The sequence below is a fragment of the Paramormyrops kingsleyae genome, chromosome 3 (genome assembly GCF_048594095.1).
Source record: "Paramormyrops kingsleyae isolate MSU_618 chromosome 3, PKINGS_0.4, whole genome shotgun sequence".
NCBI lineage: Eukaryota > Metazoa > Chordata > Actinopteri > Osteoglossiformes > Mormyridae > Paramormyrops > Paramormyrops kingsleyae.
The window spans coordinates 20,617,275-20,635,451 of NC_132799.1; the positions used below are offsets into that span (position 1 = coordinate 20,617,275).

General features: G+C 45.1%; 1 protein-coding gene across 1 annotated transcript; it reads right to left on the reverse strand.

Moving 5' to 3' along the window:
• Positions 1–1,528: 1,528 nt before the first annotated feature.
• On the reverse strand, positions 1,529–18,152 carry pygb (phosphorylase, glycogen; brain). Its single transcript, XM_023821486.2, has 20 exons — positions 16,594–18,152; positions 14,379–14,480; positions 13,510–13,588; positions 13,166–13,269; positions 12,220–12,351; positions 12,000–12,111; positions 10,398–10,480; positions 9,034–9,177; positions 7,135–7,227; positions 6,590–6,736; positions 6,224–6,387; positions 5,672–5,786; positions 5,279–5,380; positions 4,948–5,095; positions 4,523–4,581; positions 3,755–3,896; positions 3,456–3,663; positions 3,154–3,288; positions 2,830–2,896; positions 1,529–2,417 (listed from the first exon to the last, which is right to left on the reverse strand). The coding sequence occupies exons 1-20, from the start codon at positions 16,834–16,836 to the stop codon at positions 2,265–2,267; spliced, it is 2,532 nt and encodes an 843-aa protein (XP_023677254.1). The 5' UTR covers positions 16,837–18,152; the 3' UTR covers positions 1,529–2,264.
• Positions 18,153–18,177: the final 25 nt, after the last annotated feature.

Genomic DNA, 18,177 nt, shown 5'->3' on the forward strand with positions numbered 1-18,177 from the left:
GATGCCAACCCCTTCCCCGGGCACACAGACCAGTGATCAGTCAGGAATGCTCTTTTAGGTATTTTTAATGAGGTTTAGAGTGAAGGGCGACCACTGTCCACTGTTGGAGGATACACATTGGTCTCGTTGGAGCGCCAGGCTCTCCGCTCATCGGATGCCAAATTGCACCTTGTTGGAAACATCATGATATGGAGGAGACTGTATCCTGTCAGTGTGTTTTTACTATAGTCTTTGTGGTTAATTATGCTACTCGTGAATGTAGGAGGTTGAATGGTTTAGTATGATTGAATAATTGTTGTTGGGTTGGTGAAACTATTTGATGGAGGCGGGTGGTGTAGGTGTTAAAACTCCCGTTCTGTCCAAAGACCGAGCCAACTTCAAATATCACTAGAAGTTTCCCTCCAACAGGAACCCCAGCCACCCCATCATTGTTTCTTGCATAACTTCCTTTTTCAAGAATGGATGTCCTCTTCGCACATGGACAGACTCGCTGTGCAAGTACTCCTGGGCTGTGGCCGCTAGCGGCTGCCTGTCATGGGGGCGTCGTGCTGCATCTGAACATGCAGTCTGATACTCGGCCAAACAGGAAGTACATCTCCCCATCCTTACCTGACAGACGTCACTTGTTCGACTTCACCAAAGACGTTCTTCACCTGGGCCAACACAAATATGTGGAGAGTACTGAGGCTGGAGAGGGGGGCCGGGGAAATCGGGGAAATTACATTGGATGCACCTGTATAGCTTCTCACACTGTACAACATGCTGATGCCGCTTAATGGCGGCGTTTTGCTTGCAATGCTGTTGTGTCAACACACTCCGAGGTCAGAAGGGCACAGCTGCCACGTGCTGCAAGCGTGTTGACAGAACTGCCTTTCGTAAGCACCGCGTCGCCACGGGTGACCCGCTGCTTGCGCAACCACACACTTCTGCATTGTTCCCTAACCGTCTGGTTCACAGCAAGCCTCCTATTGAGCTGACTTGCTAAAGCATCCTACTAGTATGACAGGTTTTAAACTATGTTTCTTCATTTTTGTAAGCTGCTAAAAATGACTGGACAGAAGATTACTTTATGTATGTTTTTAAATAACAATTAAAAATGAAAAGTGATGCTAAGAGGTGCTTATCGTCTCAGTTTTTGAAACAAATGAACATGTATATCCAACTTTTATAATGGACAGTCTCTGTAATGACAGGCTCCCTGGTCCATCAGGCATATGAATCACTAACTTTATGGTAAATGTGAACAGGTCGACCAACAGGCTCCACTTTCCGTATAAGAAAGCGAGTGAGTTACAGCGAGCGTAAATGTTTGGTCCCCCCGGGCTGAGGCCACCTGCCATTCCTGACGGGCATGTCAGCAGATACCTGGGGTGGGCGTGAAGTGGGAAAACAGCCCACTCCAGTCTGACAGGTGTCTGTAAAGCCTGGCAGTCACTATGATGATGGTTTTCCATAGTCCCAGATTCTTACTACCATGTATTACCCCCACACACGACCCCACCTTGTTTGAACGACATCACAGGCTCTCTTTAATACACTACATTTTTATTTATCATTCATTAACAAGATTGCCGAGAATAAGTGTAAAAATGGTACAGTACTCGTCGGTAATGGTGAAAAAGCTGCTACCAAGGAAAAAAACAAAAGAAACCACTTTATATTCAGTCATAACAGACGCAAAACTATGAAGACATTCAAGTGAATCCTACGTTCTACTCTGGCCATGGAATCACTATTACATTCAGCTGCGGCACAGTTCTGAAGTCTCATTTAAGGCTTTTGTGGCAGTGGGCTAATTAGGGCCCTCAGTCCCCCAGCGCCTGCCTTCATTCCCCTCATTTTTCCTTTTATCTGCCCCTAAATTAACACTAACCTGGAACCTTAAACCGTATAAGAACACAAAAACACTCTAAACGCTTGTTCAGTAATACAGGATATGAGGTCAATTAATAATTGTAAAATTCCTATCATCTTAACATAAAGGAAATTACGAAATGGTCCTCAGTAAATAACGATAAAACTCTTGTAATAAACTCTCCTCCTGGTGAAACTTAAGCTAATATTTTTCTAAAAAGGGAACACATGGAAAAAAATTAAACCTAAGTGCACGTTTTATGTTCCCTGTGAAGATTGACTGAAGAGGTACAGTATCAGGGCACAAAGTGAAAGGCATTTTGGCTGCTTCCCCTCACAGGCCGATGTGCTGGAACTAGCCATGCAGCTCACCCCCCCCCCCCCCCCCCCAGAGGGGGTGGGGCCGGGCCTCAGTCACGAGGCTCATTGGGTGGTGGGATCTTCACGTCCGAAGGCTCCACCCCCCATATCTCCCGGGCGTACTCCGTGATGGTGCGGTCGCTGGAGAACTTGCCCGACCCAGCGATGTTGTGGATTACCTTCTTGGTCCACTCTTTAGGATTCTGAGATTGATGGAGAACATAGAGACTCCATATCATTAACACACTGAGAAATGACTGAAAACTAGAGTGCTATTGTTCTATCATTACATATACCCACATCTACATAATTCTCCCTATAAACAACTATTTAAACTGTCATAATTCATTCTTGAGCCAAGAGCAGTGTTCAAACAGTACTCATGGTCTTAATTATTGAAGGAGACACTTCACTAGTAAAGGTCTGACTACATGCATTTTTCATATGTCCACAAGAGGGTGCCTTTTTTTACCAAGTATTCAGTTCTCTATTATTGCGCTAAACCATAGAAAACAAAGTTTGTTGTCACCTTTCTTAATACGGGTGAATGCAGCTTTGTCATATTTTTGTCTTATTATTATGCTTCATATTCATACGGTTTCCCCCACTGCTCACCTTGTAGAGAGCGCTGACTTTATCTTGACAGCTGATATAGTCTTCATAGTCAGCAAACACTTTGAACCTGGTAAGAGCACAAACATTGCACACTGTTCAAATTGCATTGGGTTTTTCAAAACTGCAGGGCACACATCACAATCGTGTAACCCTCCTGCTTTGTAATGTGGACTTTGACATCACTCTGTTATCAAACTTCTACACAGGAAATGCAGTTTATCATTCCCTCACATGGCTTTACACATAGTACTTCAGACAACCACTTGATGGCGCTTGCTAGGCTCTTTAGAGTTTCCTTCTGGCTGCATTTAGCCAAGTGCTTACCGGTCATGATTCAGCAGCATGTTGACTATGTCCTTGAAGAGCTCAGGCTCCTTGGGGTTGAAGTACCCACTCTGGATCTGGTCAATCACCTGTCGCAGCTCAGGGATGCGGTCATAGTACTCCTTAGCGTTGTACCTGCCCAAAAGCGTGAAGCAGAACTTAGCCACTACAGATTGTTACTCTATTTGATTTCAATCAGGTCACAGCAGCAGCCTGTTCGTCCAGTAGCTTCACAGAGGCTGGACTAGCAGTGTTGGAGTCTTTCTGTTACTCCACCCCAGTGGAACCACTGTACTCCTCACCCCTTCTTGTCCATGGCCAGCACGTCCTCCACCCTCATGCCAAAGATGAAGAGGTTCTCCTCGCCAGCCTCCTCGGCCATCTCCACATTGGCACCATCCATGGTTCCAATAGTGAGGGCACCGTTGAGCATGAACTTCATATTTCCCGTGCCTGAGGCCTCTGTGCCGGCCGTGGAGATCTGCTCCGACAGATCAGCCGCTGGGATCACTGGATTGGGGGGTGATGGATGGTTATTTAAGCCAAGGCTGCAACACAGCATCAACTGCAACAATGATCTTGAGTCCAGAGAATCCCTCACCCTTCTCAGCCAGAGAGACTCTATAGTTCTCCAAGAAGATGACTTTGAGTCTGTCCCCCACCACAGGGTCATTGTTGATGACCTGGCCCACATTGGTGATGAGCTTGATGATCATTTTGGCCATGTGATAACCTGGGGCAGCCTGCAGGGGGTGACATGTGAGAACAGAGCAGTTAGAGGATATTCTTTGGATTCATCCCTCTACTAGCCAAGTGCTTCAAATCTCAGTAGGTTATACATCAGTTATGTATGTACTTATTGGTCCAGACATAGGCGTAAACATGCATTGCTGGGGGGCACCGTACTGAGAAAACACCAACCTGTCCCGCCCAATATACAGTAGAAAATGTTAAATGTCTTCTTTTTATGAGCCCTCTCAATAGATCTGCTCTTTCTATTTCATATTTATTTTCAATTTATTTCTGTTTGTTAAGGAAAACAGAAATGTGCAACCCCCTCAATTATACACTTGGTTGCACCCAGCACGTCTTTCTGCGCTGTGCCGGTAATCTGGCGGGTGTTTTAAACTGTTTTTAAGGGCACATAAGAATGTCATTAAATTCAAATTGAAATAATTTTCTTCTGAAAAATTAACAGTGACAAATTTATTCTATTATTTTTTTCTTCGTTACCCATGCTATAAGTGAGAAACTTTGTTGTGTGATTTATCCCTTACATAAATGTCAATCACAATCAGGTAATGATTTTTATGCCAAATTTACACTTGTTAACTGACATTAACAAAGTTTTCTGCTAAAGAACACATACCTTTCCTCCAATCATCACAGTCCTGGGGACAAAGTGCTTCTTGGGGTCCTTCTTTATTCCTGCGTAAAAACCAGGCAACAAAAAAAGTCTCATCAGATAGTTTCAATGAAGAAGCTTTCAGTGTCTTTTTAAAAAATGTGATGTCAGAAGAACAACATATATGAAATTAAAATGCTAAGGACTGGGGATTGTGCAGTGCCATTCATGCATAAACCTTATGTGGTTTATACAAGGAGTCACATGTTTTAGCTACACCAAGATCATGTGAATGCAGGAATATAAACTGGTAGAAGACCCCTGATCTGGACCAAGGGGTGACTGGCTGCCTAACGTCATGAGTAACAGGTTAACATCAGGATGGAAGGCTGCCCCCTGCTGTGAATGAGCTGCATTTACAGTTGGAAGCGGCAACAGGCTGCCCTTACGGTTGTAGAGGGTGATAATGTGGAGACAATTGAGAAGCTGTCTCTTATACTCGTGGATCCGCTTGACCTGGATGTCAAAGATGGACTCGGGGTTGATCTTTACATGGTACTCCTCCTCCAGGTAGGCCGCAAGCTTCTGCTTGTTCTCCTGCAGTGACAGTTGTTGTTCTGGACCAATGGTATTCAAACTTTTTTTGACATAGCCCTCCTAGGTCTGATATATTTGTCCTGATCATTTATTTTGAAAATCTGTAATTCTGTAACTCTGACAGTTTAATTACAATAAAATTCAGAGATCAGAATCAACATGTATCCCCCAGCCCATTCCCACCTGCTTGATTTTGGCCACGTCACGGATGAAGCCATCGTTGTTTAAAAAGTCCAACAGCTTCTTCAGCTGAGAAAGATCAGTCAAAAACCCCTCCCCAATTTTCTGCAACAAAACACACGGATGGCTTACTGTGGACAAAGGCAGAGGCTCATGGGGAATGAGGCAGCACAAATCTGCAGCCAGGATATACACTGACTGCAAACTTTCTTTCAAGGTTACAAAGAATCTTTTTTAAAAGTTAACCATTTTTCACAGCTGACCATTAAAGTCACGATAAGATATAATTTTTGCACCAGAACACTCAAATAAATATGGAAAATGTAGCACAGCCATAGAATCCATTTCCAGGTGGGACTCCCCCAATGAAAGATCTGCAGTGGTTTAGGCCATTACCTCAGCAAAGATGTCAGCCAGGCCCGGGTTGCAGAGCAGCAGCCACCGGCGTGGCGTTATCCCATTGGTCTTATTCTGAAACTTCTCTGGCTCAATGTCGCAGAAGTCCTTAAATCTTCACAAGTGGTAGGTTGTTTTTAAGCAGGTACCCAAAAACACTTAAAGTTCTTATTGAGCAAAACCCAAAAATATAGATAACATCAGAGAAAAACCAACTAATCCAGCTTAAATACAGCATATACTGCTGTCAGTGATTAGTGCCTGTATATATAGTGGATATTCCACTGGAACACATTTTTCATAATTATTATAATTTTTTACTTCTAAGCAGAAGGATAAATATAACTTCTACAGCCCTTTCCCATAAATTTTAAGAATATAACAGTTTCACTGAGTAGCCAAATGATGGATTTTATCATTCACATTTATGGCACTTTTTGCAATATAAACACTTGCATAATTTTCAGATGTGAATCCATACTGTGCGATTGAATCAAAGCAGTGCAACAGTCTGGTGGGGGCGCTGTGGTTGTAGACACGCAAGACACTTACACAGTGGTCTTGACGATGTCCGAGTGGATGCGGGCAACTCCGTTGACGGCATGCGAGCCCACCACACACAGGTGCGCCATGTTGATCCGCTTAGGGTCACCCTCCTCGATCAGGGACATTCGACGTAGCCGGTCAGTATCGCCTGGGTACAAGGCCTCGATCCTCTGTGGGGGGGGGGGGGGCAGAAAGGGCAGTGAGGTATATAGGGCAGGAAAAGGGGGTGTCACACGCAGCAATGCTGGAAAAAACAAGAATCCCAACCTATAGCTGGAGACAATCTCAGTGGTAGATGCACATTGGACTTGGTGTGGTGCTGTGCAGCACGAGCCAGCTGCTGATCTGGTGTCTGGGTTGGACAGAACTAACCTTTAGGTGCTGGTGGTTGATCTCGTAGATAATCTCCAGGTGTCGTGGCAACAGCTTCTCAAACATGTGCACAGGCCAGCGCTCCAGGGCCTCAGGCAGTACGGTGTGGTTGGTGTATGCACACGTCTTCACCGTCACCTCCCAGGCCTGCGGGGAGATGGAGGCATCAGCCATGCGGTAGAAGGAGACCCCACCCCGCCTGGGAGAGCAGAAGTACCAGCATCACCTGCATCCTGCTCATCCAGCTTACACTGCAATTAAGCACTAACAAGAACTTCTCTTTGTTAGAAAAACAGGGAAAACATCCATGCTGTTCCCTGGCGGTGGAGCAGTCAGGTCAAACTGTAACTCATATTACCATACCAGCAGACACATCAGATCAAAGTCATTACGGCAAATTAATTACAGACACACAATGACCCTCATATCATTCGGATGGGGTTTCAGGCAGCAGGTTGTTAGGTCTGGGGCAGTAACTGTTCAGAGACTTGGCTAAATGCTTATTCCGGCTGCCCTGTCCTGGGAGCCCCTGAAACGACCCACACCTTGGTCCAGTCGTGCTTTTCCACATCCACCAGGATCCTCATGAGCTCGGGAATGGCAAGGGCAGGATGAGTGTCATTGAGCTGGATTGCCACCTGGAAAAATGACAGCGTGTGTCAACTGAAAAGTGTGTGAATTCAGAGCAGTGACCCTATAACGGAATTCATAGTTACTTCTTCAAAATAAAAGTAACAGCTCTTTGTTAGAGGCCTCACTGCATCGTAATAAGCAGAAGTGTGACCATGAAGTGGGTATGGTCTGTTTCACGTGGCACAGAAGCACCGTAAAGTGCAGGCCAGTCTTCATGAAGCACTATAATGCTTATAGAAGTACTCACCGATATGCTTAGTACTAGGGGTGCACCGATTGCAGTTTTCTGGCCGATCAACGATCACCGATCCTTAGGCAACCTTACCTGCCGATCTCGATTTTTTTTTGCCGATCTTGTTTCTTTCATAACTAAAAGACAGTTACTTCAATGTTTCCATTTTTATTGAGTAAATTGATATGAATACTCACAAAACATGAGGTAGTGTCCTCAAATATAAATGAACATATAAATGAGCATTGCTGTTTGAACTACAAAATCATATTTTTTCTTCCAGACTTTAATTTCTCTAATTTTGTAAAAAAAATATATATATATATAGCTGTTATGACACATAGGGAGGGAGGCAGCCTGCACTGCACCTCTCTCGGGAATGGGAGAAAAGGCTGATTTAACCCTCTGGGGCCTAGGGGTAGGAAACACACTTTCACTGACTGGGGCATGATCACACATTTCATCACACTTAATTCATGGCAAATAAATTATTTCTTATATATTTGTTTTGCCATTACACTCATCTTTATTTTAATATATATTGTAAATATGTCAGATTTTTGTTAAGTTTGAAATTTGACATCAAAGTATAGACATTGCAAAATGCAGTTTGGAACACTTGCAGAAACATTATAAAAGTACATAGTAAGCAATGCTGGCAGTTTGTTTTGATCCCAGATATCTGATCACCAAAGTCTTGGCTACATGAAGATGACTAAATGGTGTAGATGCAACATTAATTTGGATAAATAAATAAGAAAAACCTAACTCATGTAACTATTTCTGGCTCCTTTCATTGAATATGTAGCAACTTTCATGTGTATGAATGAGCCATTGTCACCTGGCCACGTCCCCAACCCCCTTTTATGGCGCTGAAGGGGATGTATCTGGATCGCGTTTCACCGTTGCGCTGTTAATCAAATTACCATGCGAATGCGATTTGAATACGCGCTAATGCGGCTATTTAGAATGTGAATAGCGATCTTCGGGTGAGAGCGGTACTACACGCCCCCGATGCAGGTAAAACAAAGTAAGATGACATGGTTTACTTTTTTGCCGATTTAACCTAATTAAAAAAACTTTAATACTTCCGACAATAGACGTTTTGAAAAGAAGACAGATTACGGATTTAGCCAGCGTTTTTTTCATGATTATACATTAAGATTTCAGCGAGATATTTATAAACTGAAATAGACGCGAAAAGTACGCGATGTCGTCGACGACATACTCGACCCCAAAGAGTTAAAAGCATATAACTAAGATCGGTGGATCTCATGGGAATATGGTCGATTTCTGATCCCCTCAAATTAACGTGATCGAGGCCGATCGATCGGTGCGCCGATCGATCGGTGCACCCCTACTTAGTACACATATTAGGTGGAATCAATATTTGTAATGGGTTGGTCATTGACTGACATCCCTATTGAGAGACCAGAAAGCTAATGGCTTCCACCCTGAAAAGGGTCACCAAGAGGTCAAAGGTACAGTGGGCTGCCAGTCAAGTTCAGCACACCTTGCCCTGAGGCTTAAACATTATCTGGCCGAAAGGAGGCACAGAATGGAAGGGAGCGGCCCCCACCTTCTCAGGGAAGGTCTCAAAGGAGGTCCTGATGGGGTCTCGGCAACCAAACTTGGAGGACTTGAAGCGACGGATGATGTCCTGCAGGGTGGCGGCCACCACGAAGTACTCCTGCTTCAGACGCAGCTCCTTCCCCTCGAAAAACTATCACGTTACAGTTAGACAGCCATAGTCACTGCTGAGTCCTAAGGTCAGTGTTAGAGGCCTGTACTACCCACACGTAACGTCATCATCACGCTGCACCAGAGTACAGTGACCCGTTACGCACATGGTTGTAATTTTTGTGGTTTCACTTTGTGTACCCAGGGCAGAGGTGCCTGGACACACGCTGTGTCCTCAGCAAAGAGGAAAATGACACAGGCATGGGGGAATTGGCCCAAGTAACTACACCCACAGCTACACCAGCCTGAAACAGCAGCGTTTCTATGGCCTGTTTTTGTTTAGCTGCCTTTCAGCCCGAACTCATGATGGCACTGTTATATAGTTGTGGGGGTGGGGGTCGGGTTGGCAGGGGGGGCAGAGGGTGTTGTGATACTACAGTTTGTTTGCTGGCGATTTTTCCTCTTGGGTAATCAGCAAACAGTGAACATGAGCGTGCAGTGCCTCTGAGGATTGTGTTATTCATGCACTGTGTATCCTGTAACTGAATACGCTGACTTGCATTACTGAAGTTCCTGGACGATGATGCTCTTTTGCTTTCTACCTCCCTGGGCAGCCTGTCGCTTTAAGAGACAAGAAGGAGGCTGCTGCTCCACTTGATAAAGACCCCAGTGAAGGAACACGAGCTCCATAAGTATGTATATTTATAGACTGGAAGCGGTTCACGTATCCAGGAAGTGTGGCGCTTGTGGGCCCAGCAGTACATGGCGCGATGGGGCTCCCGCCTGCTGCCTGCAGAATGGCGACGCCTGGCTCTTCCCACATTGCTCATGTGATCTCCTTATTAGGGCCTGTGTGTCTGCCAGGCTGCGGGCTGCGTACAGCACGGCAGATCCTCAGCGGCGCCCCTGCTGGCCGGGCCATGTGAACTGACTCGAGAGCTCAAACCACTGAGTATGTGATGGCTCATCTCGAGATGGCTACGCAAGAATGCTCAGGTCCTGTGTGTGAATGTGCTTTTATGGAGAACTTGACTGCTTTTTTAACTGTCTGAAAAGCAACACAGGTACTGTTTTCGCTAAGCAGCCACAGCTGGTCGCTGACAAGGCTGAAGGGGCAGGAATCAGTCATCGGTTGGCGGTGTGAGCCCTGCTTATCCTGAGAGGACAGAGCTCAGAGTGGGAAACATCTGTCTGCGGATACAAGCGACTAAACCCCACAGGGTAAGGTCCAGCCCCTCCATCGACTTTGTGTGCATGACTCACATTGTCATTGGGGTAAAGGACTCTGGAAATGTTCTCTGCCAAGTTCCTGTCCAGTACGGCTTGGATGTAATCACCCACGTTGACTGCGAGTGAGAGAGAGATAGAGAGAGAGACAGAGAACGCAGTCAGATGGACCACACAAATACACGTGGTGTCACATGACTACCTGTAGGAAAGACACAGACCAAATTGGGACAAACGTCACATTACTGATCTGCCGATGGACAGTGTTTTGTTTATTTAATTACCTGTTTGAACTAATTTATTGACCTATAACTTAAAGCTAAAGAATGAAGCAAAATAAATGCAGCCAGAGCAAAGTTTGGAGGGAATGTCTCGTGGCTGCCCCAGACGATTACATCACAGTGCTGAGCCCTGACAGTGGGGGATGGGAGAGAGCCCATGGTTTGAGCTACACCAAGGCGTTTCCTGGGTAACCCTGGCCAGATTCCATCTGACCAGCCACCCCCTCAGCACTGGGCCACATCGAGGCCCCCACTTTGTATTCCAGCCGGCTTCTTTCTGAGGTGGCCGTCCTGGCCACACCAATGAGTGCACATCTCCCAGACGAGACTTTCGCAGTAGTATCACTCTCCTGGGCTACATCGACGGGGACCAGAATTACACCGAGACACCAACAGAATTCATACAGCACCTTCTTCTGGTCACTGGCCCAGCAGAGGATGGCAGCGAATCACGGGCCAGCCTTCACCACACACCACACACAGATTAACAGAGATTTACCGTGTTATTTCAAACTAGGCCCGCACAACTATGCCTCACAAAGCATCAGGCATTTTAAGGGGGCTTCAGGTCTAATATCAGAGTACTTTTCATCTGTGTGTTCAAGAATAACTGTCCTGTGTCCGGCTTCTCATTTAGCTACCCTGTTATTTGATTGTACGTGCAAAATCACCACGGTTACATTCTAGAACAATTGCAGTTCCTATTCTGATTAGACAGGGATGAGACCTTCTACCCACCGTGACTACAGGGAAAAGTGAAACAATCCAGATTGGGCCCTCAGACCAGTGCCAAAAACCAGTTCCTGCTGGGAGGCACGTAAGGTAAACCAGTGAGCTGGATCCTAACAGCTGTGAGTCCCAGTTTGTAATGGAGACTTAAGAGACAGAATGAAATGGACCGATATGGATGCCAGCCAAGGATGAAACCTGTGTCTGCCACACACAGATTCAGCAATGCCTGCACTCACCAAACATGGGGAAGAGTGGGGGGTGGGATCATTGTGAGATTGGCCCGCATGGCCTGTTAGTCAGCAGAGGTATACCAGGGAGCTGGTCAACATTTATGTAATGTAATTTCAAATCTTGCATAATCATATGCTAGGACCTCTGTGGGGTCTACTTAACCCCAAAAACTGAAATTCATCTCCTGCCCTCAGTAAGAGGGTATCTGTGTATTTATGCAAGGACATCGGTCTCTTCTAAAGTCCAGTGCGTAATCGTATGACTCCTGCGTTAACATAATGCCCCATCTGAAATTTGTCCAGGTAATGGAATACCCCAAATATTGGTCGAAAGTCCTATTGAAGCTCATTAGTGCAGCAAGGTAACCAATGACTAATGAAGGCTGGGGACATACATTCCTGCAGGTTGAAGTCATTGGGAGCCTTTGCTGACCACAACCTCATGGTGTTTACGGTGTTGTTCTTGAAACCAGGCACTGGTGTGTCGTAAGGCATGGCCAGCACGACCTGCAGCACAGACGGACAGAGACATGCATCACAGACATCCTAGGCTTTCCCAAAACTCTTCCAACAGTACAGCGGCATAGTCTGGTCTGTGTTCTAAACAGAACTTACCTGAGTGTCTACCCATTTGGCCCCACTGCTAGTGTGCTCCACTCGGCCATAGAAATGGACAGGCAGCATGTACTCAGGGCGGGCCTTCTCCCAGGGGTTGCCATAGCGCAGCCAATCATCTGCTTCCTCCACCTGTGTGGATGGGAGAAGCACACTTGTTGGCACTGTTACGTCTAGGGGTATGATTCTCGCTTCTGGTGCGAGATGTCCCGGGTTCATATCCCGGACGAGCCCCCAATTTTGTTACGTCCCGGTCTAGGGTCAGGCGCGACAAAAAGTGGAGTGAGACCACTACTTTGGTATTTGCGGTGGGTTTATTAATAGTGGGAACCACTTCAGGAGCCGACAAGGCCAAAATAACAAACAAAACACCTCTAACTGGAACCAAACGAGATACTTCTTACCAAACCCAAAAAAAAAGAAAACAAAAGTAGACAAAACTAACTAAATCTCCCTGACTAACTCCAAAACAGTGAGAAAACTTAACCCAAGCAAAATGGCATCGCGCTCCCTACTTCCCTGGCTACCCACAGTGAACTCAAATGGGTGCAAACAGATATTTACAAAAACAAAATCCACAGCAACCAAATCCAAAAAAAAAGGGCTAAGCAGAAATCAATGGTCAAACAGCAATAGGGTTAAGCACAATAAATCATCAGTGTATTCAGTCATACAGCAAGTAACAAACAAAATGGCCTCCTGTTCTTGGCCTGGACAGGCCTTATAAAGGAAGTGATTATAGGACATAGGAGGAAACCTGGCCAATCAAAACAGAGGGGAAGGTGATGTAACAGTGGGCAGGGCCAGGAACAGAATGACACACCCCCCCACAGAAACATCCGCCCACTATAGGGAGTAAATTATCCCTGGGGGTCGTAACAGCACTACCAAAGAGAGTGAGGGAGGTGAAGTGATACAGAGCACCTCCCACACATTCCCAGCTCACCTGCCAGCCATTAGTGATCTTCTGGTTGAAGATGCCAAACTCATACCGGATCCCATAGCCGTAAGCTGCCAGGCCCAAGGTGGCCAGAGAGTCCAGGAAGCAAGCTGAGATAAAAGGACAAAGGGTTAATGTATGAACTAAGTGTCTAAGGGGAATGGCTGTCAGACCATTCAAAAGGGGAGAAATTAATTCCTAGCCAGGAGCTTCGACTCCAGAGTCCCATGCAGGTATTTGATCATTAGCTGAAGTATGATGGCTACATTCACGCAATATTTCTGAAAGGAAGGAAACTGGAGCAAGGTGATAGCATCTGCACATGACGACGCCGGCCTGGAGCCCCTCACCTGCCAGACGCCCCAGTCCACCGTTGCCCAAGCCGGCATCCTCCTCGATCTCCTGCAGCTCTTCCAGGTCCAGTCCCAGCTGGGGGATTGAGACAGAGCACAGTGTGGGACAGTAAGTTTCTGTGGTGTCTGACAGCCAGAGCTCACTGCGTTTGCACAGCATTTGCATTTTCTTATAAGTGATCCTTATAGGGTGGAGGCCCTGCTATTACACCAGAGGATGCAGAGGATTTCCTTAAGCAGGGGGAAACAGAGTGAAACAAAATATGAATCCTAACAATAACCAATAAAGTGCTATTATTCTTATTAAAGAGCTATTTAAATGAGGTTGCTATCTGTTTGAGGGCATCATCCCCAGTCATTCTCATTGGCTGTAAAAGAGCAGTGTCACCTGATAAGGACCTGACATGACCTGATCACTAGAAGCATGGGGCTGCTTGCTGTGTGACTTCAGTAGGTGGTCTCCTCTCACACGCTCCAGTGAGAGAAAAACAAGCCTCTCTCTGTATGTGGCAAAGATGGCGGCACCACCATGACAGGCCTGCAGGAAGTGACATGGCTTTCCACGTGCTCCGTGTACGCTAAGCGCTAAAGGTAGCGCAGTGTTTACACTGCACCTACCCCAGACTCTCTGCTCCTGTCACCAATACATTATAACATCACACGTGTTTTTATGTGAGAGCTGCTGCTGTCTTGTCTTTTAAGTGTTCTTTCTCTGCCACCCCTGGGTGGAATTACACCTGGTTCTAGTACATTCTGCCCCATGGGGCGTATGGTGAAGCTCTGCAAACAGAAAGCAGAGGATGGGTTCCCTGGCTGCCCTGGCTGATGTGAGTTGCTCACATGTGACCAAGGCTGCTGGGGGCTACCTGGTAGATGGCTTCGTCGCATGCATTCTGCAGGCCCAGGTTAACCATAGTATTCTGCAGCGTCCGGCCCATGTAGAACTCCAGAGACAGGTAGTGGACACGCTGGGGGTGAAGGAGATGGGAATGCAGGTCTGTTATTAGATAACAGTCCTTAAAGTCACATACTTAAATATCCCACACACATCAGTAGGCATGATAAATGATGTAAAAACTTTGAACAATTGGCATTTCCCTGTGACATCCCCCAAAATGCCCCAGGTGTCAGGGGTCCTTCTCTTGGGCTCTTAAAGCCTCATCCATGTGACATAATAAAACAGTTCTTAGCTTCTGTAGAAATGCCCTCTTTTGCAGATAGTCCCATCAACACAGAGCCCTAATTGGCTCTATTTAACTTATTCATCCTTTATGTTTTTTGGCTACTATTTAACATATAAGCAATATTATTATTCTGATTGCTGTTTAAGTGCTTCTGACCATCATGGGCTATATTTACCATGTTAAGATGTGTTCAGCTCCAAATTTTACATATCACACATTGAACACTTTTTATTAGACCCAGTAAAAAGATGAACGACAGTGCTATGCTAATCTAAAATGATAACCATCATGCTCTATAAAAATGCAGTTTCACATAGTTAAAACAGAAGTCTCAGCTGGTGTGATGCAAGCACTTGATTAGACAGTACTAGCACCGTCACAGAGATAACAGCCAGTAGTGATGCAGGTAGTGCACCAGCTGGGTAAGGCAGGGGGCTGTTAAGGGGACAGACTAGACCCTCACCCTCCCAGCTCAAAAACTGCCAAGTTTTTCTGACTGGAATCAGGGGTCATGCTGTTTTTCGACTGAGTCAACACATTATTTTAATTAATATATATAAAATAACAACAAGGAAATCAGTATGTCTGTAAATCGAGGAGTGCCTTTCACATTCCTGTTACTTGACCCTGCTTTCTTCAGCTGCAGCACGTACAACAAGCACAGCTGCCAAAGCAGGAAACCCGGAAACTCTTTCAGGGAATTCACCACACCCCCTTGTTGAGCTAAAGTGCAGCCTGTCCCGACTACGGAAAATCTCACTTCGATTTTTGGTGCCACAATCACACATATAAAATTTTAAAAAGCCAAACAAGGAAGAGTCAACTGAATTGCAGAAATCCAAACAGGGTGGTCAGTAAAGGAATCCTAGAAATATGAGCTTAAAGTAAAGGAGGCCTGAACGGATGAGAGAAGCAGGCCCTGCTGTTAGGTAAAAACGTGGGCATGATTTCTCAGGAACTCTGTTACCCAATTCCTCTGCATAACAGTTGTAAACTGTGCAGCAAAATGAGCCCAAGACGTGAGTCTCAGCTGGGAGGGGGGTGGTATCCTGGCACAATATGAGGCGATTCAGTTTTGCTCCAAGGATGGAGCTACCCCTGCATGGAAATGGCCAACGTCCGAAACTGTTTAACTGCTCCAGAATCAACAAGTGATACAAGCTGACAGGTTACTACACAAGCCACAGCAAAACACGCATTCAGGAAGTTGGCTTGATCCGGATATTAACAAACAGCTTCTTGCACCTTCCCTGCAGTCTTAACCGTATTTAATTTTTCTTCATATTTAATGAGGTAACATCAAACAAGTCTACAGATAACTATGGTCAGTTCCCGTTACCTTCCTTTAACAATGTCCATTCCATCAAATATAGACTGTCCCCTTTACATGCACAGAATCTGGCACTCAACGATGATAAGCAACTTATGTTAATTTAAATGATAGACCGATAACGGAGCATGTGGGTGCTACATGTTCACAGATGGCCAGTTACTGTTTTGAAATGTGCATCCACCTATTTTCCTGCTCTTTAAGTTGGCAAAAAGGGTAAAAGTATGCTTACTGACGAATTTGTTTATAAATGCAAGTGTTTTTGTTACGACATTACGGTTTTATCGTGGGGAAAAACACTTTTTAAAACCGTGACATCGGCGTACCCAGAAAGAATCTGTTTATTTAGCCATCTTAAGTGTACTGCAAACTGAGTAATATTGTGTCTTAGCGTTTATATGCGTATAATTTTCCAAACATCCTAAACGGAAACCAGTTTAACTCACTTATTGTCAAAATTGCAAATTATTTCACTGATTTTAAAAATAAAACACAATTGAACGATTTTACCGGTTCTATTGATTTACCTGGACTCATTTCCTTAGTTGCAAAATAATACCACATTACCTTGGGGTCTTTTTCATAGTAATACTGCTGAGTGCGAATCCATCGTCCAACCAGGTGGTCTCTAACGGTGTGAGCCAGTGCGAAATAGTAATCCCGGGGGGTCGCCACATTGCGATCCTTGACAAGTGTGAAATGAAGATGCCTGTTGAAGCTCTTCTTGATCTCGGCGACATCCCCCAGCCCCGCGATCCCCCTAACACTAATTTGTTTTCTCCTCTCGTAGTCGGTCAGTGGTGTAGCCATCTTTCTGAATAATGACTCTTCGATCGACTGTATTTTAGCTTGACTTTTTTTGGTCCTGTGGATAGTTAAGCGCAAGGCAGACTGGCAACTGTTGCACACCTACAAGAGACTTTGCAACAAGGGCGAGCTGCAACCACACCCCCGCAGGCCGCGTAAGTCAGGAGAGAGGCTGAAAGGCCTTTCAGTCACTTCCTCATTGGACTGCAAAGCGGACTGCGCCTGACGCAAGATTCCTGACACCGCTACGTGGACTTCTTAACGCGGTCCCTGGTGCTGGTGGTTGCTTATTTGTTATCGTACTTTGCATATGCTGCTCAAAGGCTTTTATATCTTTACATGTAAATGTTTTTTCTTGTTCTTCTTGACATTAAAAAAAGATTCTAATTCGTTCCTAACTTTTCTCGTTCGCGTTACAGAAAACACTTATTTATAGGAATTGGGGAGACATTCAGACCTTGTGGTTCAACTGAATGTGTACGAAGAAGAGGCGGAAAAAGTCCGAGAGTTGCCCAAATTGTACCCAAATTACGAATTGTGATACTGTAATTGGAGTTCGTGATGTGCGTTCAAAATGATAAAGCCCTGGTTGCATAACGGTAGTTTCTCACTTTAAACACAAAAAGATAAATGCCGATTGGCGCAATACACAATTCTTTTACCATCATAAAATCTTACCAGAAACAATCTTCCGAAATATTTATAAAGATGTTACAAGTAAACATTTCTGTTACGCTGTTGTAAGTAGAAATCAACTACAGGCTACGCAGTGGTGCCCGCCGAGAATTTTGGTTAGGGTGGTCAGCAGGAGCCAGTCACAGGTCTATTGATCGCGTCGCATCGTGTCTCATCTATGATTCCGCTTAGAAAATAATCTATATTTCGTATTTTGATGTGGCGTGTCCACGTGTTTACACTCAGCCACCACTTAAATCCGCCCCTGAGTATACTTTGAATTTGAAACCACATAAAAAGTATAAAGCGTCCATTCAGTCATTTAACATTTGCGATAGTGGGATGGTTTTTCCTTTAGGTGACCACCGAAGTAGTCTGCCATTTAAAGTCAGCCATAGACTTATGCAATTAACCGAGATGTTGGACACGAATGGCAATGTTTGCTCAGATTGATTATTACCGAAATGTATATTTACATGGTGTTCAGGGGCGGATCATTAGAAGCTCTGCGACTCCACATTTCAGCTGACTTTTCATAATATCGTGTATCGCCAATAAAAATATAGAAGTGTATTTCCATCATCTCAACAGATTCACCGCAGCTGGCGTTTCTTGAAGCTTTTAAAGTTTAATATCAAAGCAGCTGTTTAAGTCTACATGAGTTTAAAA